General features: G+C 29.6%; 1 protein-coding gene across 1 annotated transcript; it reads right to left on the bottom strand.

The window, feature by feature from the left end:
* Nucleotides 1-2,825: 2,825 nt before the first annotated feature.
* LOC112693777 (coiled-coil domain-containing protein 94-like) lies at nt 2,826-4,821 on the bottom strand. The gene is made up of 2 exons (XM_025568980.1): nt 4,687-4,821; nt 2,826-3,741 (listed from the first exon to the last, which is right to left on the bottom strand). Exon 2 carries the CDS (start codon nt 3,730-3,732, stop codon nt 2,887-2,889), a length of 846 nt encoding a protein of 281 aa, XP_025424765.1. The 5' UTR covers nt 3,733-3,741; nt 4,687-4,821; the 3' UTR covers nt 2,826-2,886.
* Nucleotides 4,822-15,257: the final 10,436 nt, after the last annotated feature.

The raw sequence follows: 15,257 nt of genomic DNA, 5'->3' as shown, positions 1-15,257 counted from the left end.
AGAGCAGTGGAAATTCTAAGCTAATGTTTTAATATGAGCTTGTATATCTTGAATTTGAAAGTCTTTGTGGAGATTTGCATTTCTGACAAACCACGGAGCATTTGAAATTATTCTTAGAATTTTGTTTTGAACAGTTTGAATATTTTGATGTGCGAGGATGCACAGTTACCCCATACCGGGCAAGCATAAGTAAGAATTGGCCGTATAATTTGTTTAAAAATTAGGAGAGAGCATTTATTTTGAATAGTTGAATTTTTGTTCAGGATGGGATAAAGCATTGAGATGCGCTGGTATGTTTGTGTGACTTTAGATGAAATGTGGGGTCGCCACATGAGTCGTTTGTCAAGAGTTACACCGAGGTATTTAACCTTCGGTTGCCAGGGTATATTTTCGTTGTTAAATTTTAGTTGTGGGGGAGTAGTATAGCGACGTAGACTAAAAATAATACCTATGCTCTTCGAGGCGTTGATTTTGATCCTCCAGTTTTGACACCAGTGTGAGAGGGTATTTAAGTGATCTTGCAGATTTGAGGATATTGCTTCGATGTTGCGTGATTCCGTGAAGATGATTGTATCATCAGCGAAGAGAGCAATTTGTGTGCGTGGTGATTGAGGGATGTGGGAAACGTAAAGGTTGAATAAAATAGGGCCAAGTTTTGAACCTTGGGGTACACCAGCATAAATAGACTAAAGGTTAGAGGCACTGTCGTTAATTCTGACTGAGTATTGTCTATTTGAGAGGAAAGAACGAATTATATTAAAAAGATATTTGGAGTATTAATGTTACGTAGCTTAAAAAGGAGGCCTTCATGCCACACTTTGTCAAACGCCTTTGAAATATCAATAAATATTGCGCCAGTGTGACAGTGCATTTCAAACGCAGAGTTGATGTGTTCCGTGATCCTTAGAAGTTGTTGAACGATAGAGTGGTTGGATTTGAAACCAAACTGGAATTTTGGAATAGCATCTGTGATATTCAAATAATCAAGGAGCCTGATATGTATGACTTTTTCAAAAATTTTTGATAAGGATGTTAGGAGGCTAATAGGCCTGTAGCTATCAGGATTGGTCTTGTCTTTACCAGGTTTCTTTATAAGAATTATCGTTGCTATTTTCCATTTAACAGGGAAATAACAAAGACGTAGCAGTGAATTAAATAAGGTAGATAGCAGGACGAATCCTAATTTATTTATTAGAATAAACCAGAGTTAAATAATCATGTATACAAATGAATGGACTCCATGTTTATCTAAAGAGAACCCATGTCAACTATAGTTAACACGTGGCCATGAACGTGTTAATACAGATTTTATATACTGTTCTTTATGGAATTTATATTTAGTGATTATTAATTTGAAGTAAGTTGACAGGGAATTGTGTTATACATTCTTAACTACAACTATTGTAAGTAACAATGAGTCAAACAATTTTTGTTCTAAATAAAATGTTTTTACCCAAATGCTTTTAATAAGGATACATTATTCAAATGAGAACGACTAATCTTGTAATTTGAGAATAAACTTACACATGTGTAACTACTTAAAAACATGGTTTCCAAACTAAAATTGTAAATAAAACCATAGATTTGTAAATAAGCCCATGTATTATTATTATACTAGTATACCCATTGTGAAAATACGCAATAGTTTATTTAAATAATAAAAAGTATAGGTGTAATCGAATCAATACATAAACACATTTTAACAAATAATAAATGAGTATAATATCGAAATGATAGAGTGTTTATTAAAATATATGTTCCGCAGCATTAGCATAGACTGTACGAGAGGGTGTAATTATTACATAAAATCATTTTACAGTGCTTCTTTCTAGATAATATTAGTATTATTTGTGAGTTGTTTGTTGTTATATCACTGGCTAAAAACCAATGATATTGAGTATTTGGAAAAAATTGAAAGTAAAGTTGATTGTCCACACATAACTTTCCTCAAACTCAACGAATTTAAGCAGTTAATAGCTCAAAAGAAAGAGTTTGATCTATTGAGTGTTTTCTTTGAGTGAAACAATCAAGAGCCATTCATTAGAAGAAGAGCTATAAGAATTCGAATGTTACTTGAGTGAATGTGTCCCATAAGAAATGTACAAGGGAGAATCGCGTTGGTGGGAGTTGAGTAAATTTCAATGATTGATGACATATTTGTATCTAAATACCTTTCATTAAAAAAAAAAAAAAAATGAAGAAAATAAACCGGATAGAACAGCCAGACGGACTTTAGTTTTCATACATTATATTAATATATAAGATGATCGAATAGTATTAATTGTATAAGAATATTTAGATGATAATACTTTATTTCATATCATAAGAAATTAACATAATTTTTAGCTATTATATTTAATATATAACTTATAGACCCTAATGTGTTGAAAGAAATTTTTATTAGGTGAATATAAAATACATTGAGATTTTTATGAGTAACAACCTCAATGTAGGAATATATTAAATGTGTTCTAACTAGATCTATATAATAATCTTTTATATAATAAAAAGATGTTACTTTTTTAAAAAATTATTTGTGGAATTTATTTGAACATGATGTAAAATAAATGAGCAAATTATAGGAAAAACTATACAAATCAATGCCGCTAAAAATAAGTTTACCTTTAATTTAAATATAAATTCATAGTTACAAATAGCTAATCAATCATTTATCATGATATGTGAAACTAAATTATGTATTAAGAAAATCAATGAACTTGACTAAGGTGATAAGTAAAATTAATTTTTTGAAAATATATTTTTATTATTTCTAAAAAAAAAAATTATACATTAAATTGGATACTTAAATTTAATACAATATAGAAAAAAGCCATAACTTATAACATATAAGATTTAATTAAATTGAAAATTTAATTCAAAGTTTTTTTAATTTGAATCATCACTACTGGAATAATTTCCAATCAATGACAATGAATTACCCGACTCTTTCTGCTTACTGGTACTTACATTATTAATTTTAACCAAGTTCAATAAATTAAGTTTAGACACTTTTTTTTTTGCACTAGGTTGTATCACTGAAGTCAGTAAATCAATCTTTTTATTATTGCTCTTAGTATTTTCAACATCCAATGGTTCAACTACATCATTATCAATCTTGCGCTTCATACCCAGTAAATTCTGAACTGTTTTTTCATCTTCTTCCTCTTGTAAACGCTTAATTTGTTCTTTTAACTCAGCAGGGTTATATTTCAATAACATTGTATCATAATCTACATTACCTTGTCGTCTATTCAAATCTCTCAACTCTTCCAAGGACTCCATTAATTCAATTTCCTGTTTAGATTGTTGAGTACGATTTTCCAATAACTTCATTGGATTTGTAGCTTCTTCTTCCTTTTCAGCATCTACTTCTCTCTTTTCTTGTTCTTGTGCAAGTTTTAAAGCCATAAAATTTCGCGTAGCTCCTTCTTCTATTTCATAATCTGTATTTTGTGGGTCGGTTTTAAAAGAAATTTCTTGTAAGCAACGTGTACATTTTATGTAAAACCTATAAATACGTATTCCTAAATAATCTTCATTTTCTGCATCTTCTTTACGAGCATTAAATTTCTTTCCTTTGTATATATACTCGCCACAAGTTTTACATCTCATATTAAATGGTGCCATAAGGCGCACAGTATATTGTCGATTTTTTGGAAGTTTCATGCGTGGAATTTTTGAAGGATCAAAATCTGGTGGATAATACTTATTTAATACTTTTCTCTCAGACATCCTGACTACCTACAAGAATAAAATATCATTATATTATATTTTAAGACGAACATTATCTAATGTAAAACAACTAGATAATAATTGTTTTCTATTAAATTTTCTTCATAATTTCAAATAATTGTAATAGCCACATAACCAGAAAAAAATATTGTTCTTAATACAGGGTGCGGCAGTCAAATCCGACGATTTGAAAAAATAAAAATAAATTTTTTTATTAATTTTTTCCCTGGACAAATAAAAAGTACACAAGTGGAATTTTATATTATATATTTAAAAACTTCATTTTTTAAAGATGGTGTCGGGCAAATGCCTTCCTTGGTTAGCCACACATTGTGAGAGTCTGACATCGAAGCTTCCCATGACGTTGTAAAGTGTTTCCAAGGTTATGTTGTTGATTTCAAGAAGATGAATTCGCTCTTTCAAGGCAACAATAATCCTTGGTGGGTTGTTTTCGAACACCTTGGATTTCACATAACCCCAAAGAAAAAAATCAGGAAGCATCAAGTCCGATGAACGAGTTAGGTGTAGGAAGCTTCGGTGTCAGACTCTCACAATGTGTGGCTACCCAAGGAAGGCATTTGCCCAACACAATCTTTAAAAAATGAAGTTTTTAAATATATAACATAAAATTCCACTTGTGTACTTTTTATTTGTTCGGCGAAAAATTAATAAAAAAAATTTTTCTATTTTTTTATTTTTTCAAATCGTCGGATTTGACTGCCTCACCCTGTATAAATAAAATATGAGAAAAATATGCCTATACAATATGCTTAATATACAATATTATTGTTTATAAGATGGGTAACATTCATCATTTTGGCAAATGAGGAATATAAAATTCATTTTTAAATTTTAACTAACAATTTAAAGGGTTAACTAACAATTTTAACTTTTCAATGATAGTTTATACTTACTCTATTTATCAAATAATTTTAGAAATTTAAAATGACTTACCAAAAATGAAATATCATAAAACCTAAAATGCCTTAAAAGGTTTGATTATTAGTTTTTAATTATTAATTTATTAATATAACAAAACTATTTAGCAGCATATAGTAGATTATAAAAATAAGAAACAATATTTTGTAGGGAGGAAATATTTTTAAAGATATCGTTGTGATTATAGTAGTCTTTGTTGTTGTTTATCAACCATTGATAACCGGAATGCTCACCAGTCATAAGACCAATGCCATCATAACCGAGGTTAGCCGAGCGTGTAAGAAAATGATAGCAGATATGAATGGTGATGCTATCTTTTTTTATCACACATAATAATATGAATAGATTACAAATACATTTGTATTGATACAATTATATTATGCGTTTTCAAAGTTTCAAAAAAAAAATTAAAATAGTGTGCACTGTGCAGTTAAGACTTTAAGATGGTGAATTTTTGTAGTTATTTGTAACATAAGATTAAAAAGTTATTTTGTGTGTTATAATATATAACCAGTTTATATTTAATTAAACTTTTATAACTAATTTTTAAATTTTTATTGTATATAATACACTAGGACTTCACAACTCTTTTCATCAGAAATTGTGCATGTTAAATACTTTTATTTAAGCTTGATATATTTTTTAATTGTTATATATTTTAATTGTATCCTTTTATTCAGTGGCGTATATAGGAATTAATTTCGGGGGGGGGGGGGGGGGTTATGAAAAAATATATACTAAATGAAGGTTATAAATTAACTTATTTTTAATAACTATGAAAATTAGAATACATAAATTTAATTACAGGACAAAGTCTAATTTTCAAGGTAGATTTGCAAAATTATTTATCACTTCTTCAGTGTTTATTTAAATACTTCGATGCATTGACATGAGATAATCCTGTTAGTCGATTTTCGCTTGTACTATTTCTCAAGCATGATTTCAATCTTTTCAATATCGAAAACGATCTTTCTGATGACGCTGTTGAGACTGGTAAAGTTACTAATATTGACATTAAGCACCATATATTTGGAAAAAAATCAACGGATAGTTTATTCAAAGTATCATTAGCAGATTTGGATTTCTGATAAACCACGGAACGTTTGCAATTATTCTGAGGACTTTGTTTTGGACAATTTGCATTTTTTTGATGTGCGAGGATGCACAATCATCCCATACCGGGCAAGCGTAGGTAAGAATTGGGCGCATAATTTGCTTAAAAATTAGGAGAGAGTATTTTTTTCCCATACTAGACAGTTTGGTTTTAATTAATACATAGATTAAAGAAATGCACACGTAGGTCGTACTAACCATAAATTTCGGGGGTGGGGGGTTGAACCCCCCCTATATACGCCACTGCTTTTATTTGAATATTACCTCTCATTTATGTACATATTTATCTATTTATATAAAAATGGAGCCAAAAATGTATTACATTTCATGGATGAGAACGGCTGGCCCCGATTTGGTTTAAGTTTTTTTTTAATTGATTGTAATTGCCAGGAGAAGGTTTTCACGAAAAAAAAATGTTGGAAAAGAGCTATTATTTAATAAATTATAGTTTAATTTAATAATTTTTGACCCGGTCGATAACTGCGCATTGAAAATGAATTATTAAATAAAACTAGTAAAAAACTATTAAAAAAACTATTAAAAACTACTTAAAAACTATTAATTTTATTTTTGTTATTAAATGACGGGTATTGCATAAATATTAAACAACAAGATCTCGCAACAGGTGCCAAAACAAATAAGAATGTTAGTACGAAGAATTATTATGCATATCGGTTGATGATTAGATGTAATTAAGACAACGTTATTCTACGATGTCGTGAGCTTGGTCAACAATTCATGGTCGACATGTATGTAAAGATAGAGAGCGAACGATTACGATACTTGTGTTTCAATCAAAAAAAGCTGCGTGCGGAAGATTCTCAAAACAATTGTTAGATATCGCTGATGGGAAAGTTACTACAGATGAAACTGGATGCATACAATTACCGATCGATTTCTGGCATATTTATTGATTAGCAAGATGCTCTCATTGACCAGATATTTCCCAATGTACACAGACAATACACAAATCATGAGTGGCTGGCAGAAAGAGCAATTTTAGCAGCAAAAAATGAGGACGTCAATGAATTGAATCTCAAGGTACAACATTTGTTACCAGGAGACTTGGTGCCATACAAATCTATTTATACAGTTTGCGATGCTACTGAAGCTGTACATTATCCCGGTGATGCCCAATTGAGCTTGGTAAAAAACAATGTACTCGGTGTACAACATTGTCAGATTGAAAACTATTAGGCTGGCAACACACTAGCGTTATTATACTGCGCCTTTTATTAAATTACATTAAAATGAATTGAACACAACACACGAAAAAAAAAATTATGTAATTATAACATGTGATTAAAATCCAATAAAAGATTTTTAATTATAAATAATTATATTAAAATGTATTTTATTTTGTAATAATAATATGGATGCACCGAGCTCTATATACCAACAAAATAAAAAATGCTAAAGAAAAGGTTCCTATTGTTTGACTGCAACCGTGCTCAATTGGGTTGCTCAAAAGCAAGCCACTGCATAATTTACAACTGAAGGTTGGATCTCCGGTTATTTTGCTTTGTAATTTGAACCTATCACGGTTGTGTAACGGCACGCGATTAGTAATTAAAAAATTAATGAAAAATGTTATCGAAACCATAATTTTAAATGGCAAATTCCGAGGTGAAAATATATTACTACCGCGAATCCCTATTATACCCACAGATGTGCCAATACAATTTAAACGCCTTCAATTTTCTATTAGATTGGCATTTGCAATGACTATCATTAAGTCTCAAGGCCAAATGATATTTGTCTGTGGCTTAGATTTGAGCACATTATGTTTTTCACCCGGACAATTAACGTGGCGTGCTCTCGAACCATCCAGTTTGTTTGTGTTGATGAAATATGGGATAACAAAAAATATTGTACACTCTGTTGCATTAAGGGATTGATATTGTTTTTTATTTATATTGTCATAATTAGCGATATATATAATTTTAAAGAATCAATTTTAATAAATTATTAAAAATAATAAATATTTGATGTTTTTTCATTTTTATATTCCGTCACCGTTCACAGCACTCCATACCTTTTCCACTTATATACAACTTCCTTACACACTTATATTAAATTAGTTATTTTTTTTCAAAATAATAAAACAAAATAATGACAAAACAACGTATATCCGGGTCATCTAGTTATAATATAATATTGTTAATTTGTAGTGTATGCAGGGGCCTAAGCAGTGGCGGCGCGAACTTTTTCGACAGTAAGGCAAGAAAATGTTAGTTGCAGTACACACGACCCACCCATTAAATTTGCACATGGCCGTGGGGGGCTACGCCCCCCACACTCTCTATCAAAATTCTATATCAAATTTGCCTTATTGAAAATTGATCTTACGGGTACCACAATAAAAATAACTTTTATTAATTACAGAAATACTGCTTTATTAATTAAATGAATATAAGTCCCTATCATCGATATATTGTACAATAAGCCGGTGAGCATCCTTTCAATTAAAATTATCCAAACATTAATTCTTTTTTCAATACACTTGATGACAATCCAAATTTGTTTATAACTTCATTAATATCTATTGGTATGTCTCTTTCACAAGAAATCAACATCAAACTATCCAACCTCTGTTGGGACATTGTTGACCTAAGTCTATTTTTGATCAATTTAACCTAAATAAAACAAAGTTAGAATTTAACCATTATCAGTTTACAGAAAAAATTGTAATATAATTATTATACCTTTAAAAAGCTTCTTTCAGCTGAGGCTGGAATTGTACATAATGCTTTATAAGCACAATACAAATTTGGAAAAGCACTCATAATATCAAGACTTGAAAGAACATTTAGTATATTTGCAAGTGTTATGCTCTATTTTGGTTCACTCACAATATTTTGATGTTCATCTTCTAATGAATCCACTTCAGAGTCAATATCGGATAATTTATTAGATTGATTATCTGGAAATTTCATTCCATTAATCAATTCTTTTAAGCTTTTACTAAATAATAAATACTCTGTTTTAAGTTGATATGGATTAATATCAGTAATCCATGTAGACTAATATAAAAAGAAATTATCTGGAAGATTCATTTCAGATTTATGTTTAGCTTCAATTAACCGCTCTGGGGATAGTAATGCAAGATCTTTCAGTATATCTCTGGCATTACTAAATCTATTGTCTAAAGATGAAATCATTTGGTCCAAACATTTGTAATATATGTTCACTCTAAATTTATAATAAAAGTTACACATTCAACAATTTAATAATAGTATTATTTTAATTCTAAATAATTTATTAACCTGTCTGATGCTGAGGAACTGATTTCATCTTGTACATTTCATCCAGGCATTCTATTGGTTTTCCTCGTTCGGAGTTTTTTAAAATCATTTTCACAGAGATTATGTTCATAAGTAAATTGTTTGGTATTTTGTACAAGTTCTCGGTAACATTTGTCGGAACGCAATTCTGATAATCTTTTTTTTAGTTTCATCTACCAATATGGCTTGAATAAAATCAATGCTTTTTGATTGCAGATAACATGAAGTTGGTGTAGTTATTGCGAATATACTTTTCATTAGCTTAAGAACCAATAAAAAATGAAATGAAGAAATAATTAATAAAAACTATTTTGAATTTGAAGCAGTTACTTTATCTATGGATTCCAATAGCAATTTTAAAGTATTTTTTATAGCTTTATACTTATCATGTATTACTGTAATAACACGATCATGGGACGTCCATCGTGTATCTGAGAAATTTTTGATTTTTCGAATTCTATCTTTAGCTTTAGATCCAATATTTAATTTTTTTTTGACATTCATAAAATATAGCAGTTCTTTTCCTGGCTCGCATAAATGTTACAATTCCATGCAAGTTTCCAAAAAATAATTTTGTATCAGTTGTAGAATCCAATGTATCAACAATAACTAGGTTAAGTAAGTGGGCAAAACACCACACATAAATTGCTTTGGGGTTTCATTTTGAATATATGAACGTAGTCCTGAGTACTCCCCTTGCATAGTTGCAGCACCATCGTATGATTAGACGCATAATTTTGTTTTCCAATCAATTTAATACATTTCTATAATAGTACAAAAAGTATTATATAGCCCTTTTCCTGTAGCATCTAACGTTGTAACAAAACTTAATAAACGTTCTTCAATGTTTCCTTCACGAACATATCTAACAACAAAATAAAATTGTTCCAGACTTGTCACATCGGTCTTTGTGTCAACAATAACAGAGAATAATCCAGCTGATTTGAGTCGTTTAACAATAACGGATATAATAATTTCTGCAATAATTAACAATAATTTATTTTGACTCTCATGAGACATGAAGGTAAGTCTATTATGATTGTTTGAATTTATTTTTTCTAAATAGTACTGAAGTGTTGAGTTATGATGACTCATTAGCTTAATTAATTCCAAGAAATTACCACGATTATCCCTTGAAACGTTTTCACCGTGGCCCCGCAAAGCAATGTTTTGCCTAGCAGCGAAAATGATTACTTCAATGATAACTCTCAACACTTCTCTATTTCCACGATATGTCGATTCTTAGAAAGACGCAGGGTCAAGTCTATTCTATTATTTTTTTGAGAAAAGTCCACGGTTTATTTCAGATTATAAGTGTTCAATAGTTTGTTCGTGAGTCTCTAAGTTACGTTTTAAATTTTGCCAGCTATTTATTCCTTTATGTGCCAAAACAGACTTTTTGGCTTTGGGTAATCCAAATAATTTACAAGATACACAATATAACTTATTTTGGGAAGGTGAATATGATAACCAATTTCGTCGCACTTGAACATTTTGTATAGTTTTGTGATAGTAAGATTCGTGAAAACTTCTTGATACACCATTTGCATCCATGCTTTTGGAAAAAATACTTGATGGTAGTTCTAATGGAGAAGGCTGAAATGGTCCATATTACATAAAATATGTTAACATTTCACTTGAAATTTCTTCAGGAAAATTTCCAGGATCGTTCGAATATAATCGAAAATCTAAAACATGATTAAATTTTAAAATTATATTATAATTTAAATTTCTGGTTTGTATTACAATAAAAATGAGTTACTTAAGTAAAACAACTTAGCACATTCGTGCATAGCAGTAATTTGAAAAGTTTATGTACATAAATCAATACTGCTATAGAAGTAGAATATAAATCGTTAAAATAAACACAGTACTGTTATAGCAGTTTTAATTGCAACGATTTCATATGAAAAAGCATGTCTTACTGTCCCATTGCAACACTTCAAAACATTGAGCACTGTATTCATGGGCGTAATCGAGATGTACAATCGAGATATCTCGATTATCAAAATAATAATTCGATTATAAAACTGAGAGATTATTTCGAGTGATATCTCATTCATTTTAAAAACAATGAATTCTTGATCTTGAAATGTGTATCGAATGAAAAAAATATTTCGAATAATTTTAATGGAACGAAGGTGTGATGGAGGAATACTATTTTTAATCTTCATAATCGAATAAGTAAATACCAGTTGTTCACTTTAAGTCTTTGTATTTTCGACTTGTGCTACTCGTGATACTGGTTGTTAGACAAATATTGATGGGTATACGGTTATTCTTAGTTATTTATATTACCTATAGCTATAATTTTTGAATTACTCAACCACAGAACAACAAAAATTTCTTAGAACGTTTAAAAATACAATTATATTATATTTCAATTGAACATCTCGAACAAAGTTATGTTGTAAAAAAATGATTTCATTATTTTATATTGTAATGTTTCAATTTTGATAAAACTGTATTTTCATAATTTTTTTTTTTTTCAAAATTCGTTATATGAAATAAACCCGGTTGAGTTGAATTATTTTACTATTATTTGTATTTAATTGTTTAGGAAATATGATTATATTACTATAGCAGTACATCGATGTACGTAGTTGTAAATAACGATGTAATGGGACAGTGCTGTCACAGGAGAAATCATATTACCACAGATTAAGTAAAACAAAAAAATTTAAATAAATAATATTTTTAATATTTTATTTAATCTGTGATATTACTATAGCAGTAGCAATATAGTAAGTTTATGAAAGTAATTTTTTTCCCTCCGAAAATTTCAATTGTCCACTAATGTGTTAAATACCATAATCGAAATTAATAAAACTAATTTACTAATAAATACCTGTTAGTGGATAAATTTGTGTATTTTCAGCTGAGTAAACTAAAGTTTGTAAATGTAGCCAAAATTTATAAATTTAATAAATTAAATTACTACATATTATAATATTTTAATAATAGAAAATTACATGTTTCCAATTTAAAATGGACTACTAGATTTAGTTGGCTATTTATAGTTTATTTATTTTTAATTTGAAGTTTCTATCAATCATTGCATTTGACCCAAGATGGGCAGTAACTAGTTAAAAAGTTAAAAGTTACTTTCTTTGATAACTTTTAACTTTACTAGTTAAAAAAAAAAAATGTTAGAAACAAATGCAACTGTTTATATGATCATGATGTACTAGATATATGTCTAAATATCAGCAAACAGCAATGAATTAATTTTGAACAGGATTTTTATAAATAATTAATTTAAATAACCAACAATAATTACAGTTTAAAAATGTAAATATTTTTAATAGATTAAATATAATTGGCATCACAAAGTTACTTACCTGATTGTTCAAATTTTGGAAATTTTCCATCCCGTTCTGTAGGTTTAAAAAAGTTTTAAATATAACTTGAAGCAGTTCTTTTAACAGACTTATATTTTTTTTTTTTTACAAGATTCCTTATATCGAATCCAGTTGGTATTGTTCATAAAATCACGATTTTTTTTCTCAGCTGGGACACAGTGGATTCATCTTTCAATAGATTACAATTTAAATTAAATTTAACGGATGTGTTAAATAAATAACGTAATACGTAAATAAAATAATAAATATAAAAATGAATCCAAGTTTCTGCTTGAGAGTCTACAATATTGCAATAACAGTATAACACTGTGTCACTGGACACTGATAGAATGTGAACACAAACACACAGTTGCAATTCATATTTATTAATACTAATCAGTAATTGGCAGTTTCGGGTAAATTGTGGAAAATATGTCTGCATGTCAGATGAGCATTTGTTTTATTTATAATCTATGTTCATGTCTATACTCTACATGAATATGACTATTTATTTTTTATTTATTATGTTGTGTCATCATAAAAATAACTCAATATATTTTCAGTACTGACTAGCCACTTAGTTACTTACAAACCCACCACCCCTTTTAGCTGTGAGACAGTTGCCTCACAAAAGCCCTCTCGCGCCGCCACTAGGCGTAGGTATAAATTATTAATGGGGGGGGGGTCAACTTAAAATTATTATAGTAATAGAAAAAAAACGTTAAAAAAATTATTTTTATATTATTATAGTTATTTAAAAAAATTAAATGTTATACAAGTAAATTTAATCTCTGTCTACGCTGTGCTAGTTTGTTTATGATTTCTAGTGGATCAACAATAACATCTCTATATATATTTAGAAGAGCTAGTCCAGTTAGTCGCTTTTGACCAATAGTATTTCTTGAATACGTCTTTAAGCACTTTAATGTTGAAAAAGAACGTTCTGCTCTGGCCGTAGAAACAGGAAGAATTGCCAATATTTTAAGAAGAGTATAAATGAGAGGATAAAATTGTTTATCACATTTTTCCAATGTTTTAATTGCATTTAATTCATTTAAATCATCACTTCTTCCTTCCCAGTTCTTGGTCCATAGTTGATACTCATAAAAGATTTTCGAGTTTTTCATTCGGCAGATATATCTTATGAATTTATATCAATTTGTTTTTAGCATCATTTTTATTTTTAATAAATTTTGGTAGTAAGATTTGGAGGTTACCAATCTTTTCATGATGGTTAGAAAATCTGGCAGCTAGTTCACTTATCACATGATCAATAAATGGATAGTAAAAATTTCTTTTATAATATGTTTCGGTTGTTTCTGAAGGAATATTGCTTCGTCCTTTTTGTCGGTTTGTGGTTCTAGGTGCTGTAAGTGATTCAATGCCTAATATTTTTTTAGAATCAGTCACAATTTTTAAAAATTCCTCATCATTTCGTATATCTTCGAGTGTTTTTTTACGACTTCTACATATTTGTTTATTTGTTATTTACATGTTTCAACTAAGTTAATATTTTGTGTTATTTTATTAAGGTTTGCTGTATAGGAGAATACTTTTCGTAAAATGAGCAGTGGTACTAGAAACTGTGAGTTTTCTATTGCTTGTTGTAATTAGTAAGCTTGTGATGCACATTCTCTTCGACTGTCTTGTAGTGCTTGCAGTGCTTCTGTTATTACAAAAAACATTTCGACAAATCATTTTACTGCCAAATGTTTTTCAGTTCAACGGGTTTCGCAAAGAGAAACAAGATTCGAGTGAGTAGATCCTACTGACTCTGCTATATCTTTATAAAATCCATCACGCAACGCAGATTGCCTAAAAAAAAATTATAACAGTATTAATTGTACCAATACAGTTTCGGATCATCGGAATTTCACATGAGTGTAACAAAACCAAATTATGGTAATATTATTAAGTAATAATAATAATAATAATAATAATAATAGTAATTATTAAGTATGGGCTGCGCAATGAATGAACAGAGCTTTAGGATATTTTTCTGAGATAATTGTACGTACTCTTCAACATTGACCACTCATCATAGCAGCACCATCATATACTTGGCCTACTAGCATCTCCAAGTCTAATCCAAAAGTCATTATACATTGTATGATGGTGGTGGCCAACGCTGAAGCTGTTACATATTTTACATGCTCAAACTCTAAAAAATCTTCTCTGATGAATATATTGTCTACAGAAAAATCGTCTACATACCGATCATTTAGCTAATTGCTCATGCCTCGATATATCTTGCGTCTAGTCAGCAAGAATGGTAAAAATACCAGCTTACTAAAATTGTGAACTAAAATTGGCGCAGACCTTTAGAATTTGAAAAAAAATAGATCAGTTCTTGGGTCTCTTCGCTTACATCGCAAAATTGTTCTCTGTAGAGAGCAACTCGTAGTTGTCTGAAACAAAAAACCACAAATTCCCCATAAAAAGATTAGATAATACTTGGTGCAAAACTGATGCAGAAAAGTGTGAACATTTTCGATCTCATTTGCTTCAAGTCTTCCAACCCCATAACATTGTTAATAATGTATTTGAAGATCATATTGTGAACTCTCTTACTACCCCATTTCCACTTTATCTAGCACCGAAACCTATTTTGCCGGGTAAAATTCATTACTACTTAAAACTATTCCGCCCCAAAAAATCTCCCGGTTTGGACTTCCTTACGTCAGAAGTAGCTCTGCAGCTACCCAAAAAAGCAATTATACACCTCACGCATACATAAAACGCAATCATAAGACTATCCCATTTTCCTCTTTAATGGAAAACCGCTGTTATCATCCTAATTCTAAAACCAGGTAAACCTCCTGATACTCCGTGTTCATATCGACCGATA

Source organism: Sipha flava, unplaced genomic scaffold (assembly GCF_003268045.1).
Source record: "Sipha flava isolate LNK unplaced genomic scaffold, YSA_version1 99_pilon_pilon, whole genome shotgun sequence".
Taxonomy (NCBI): domain Eukaryota; kingdom Metazoa; phylum Arthropoda; class Insecta; order Hemiptera; family Aphididae; genus Sipha; species Sipha flava.
This window is presented reverse-complemented; position numbering and strand designations above follow the sequence as displayed.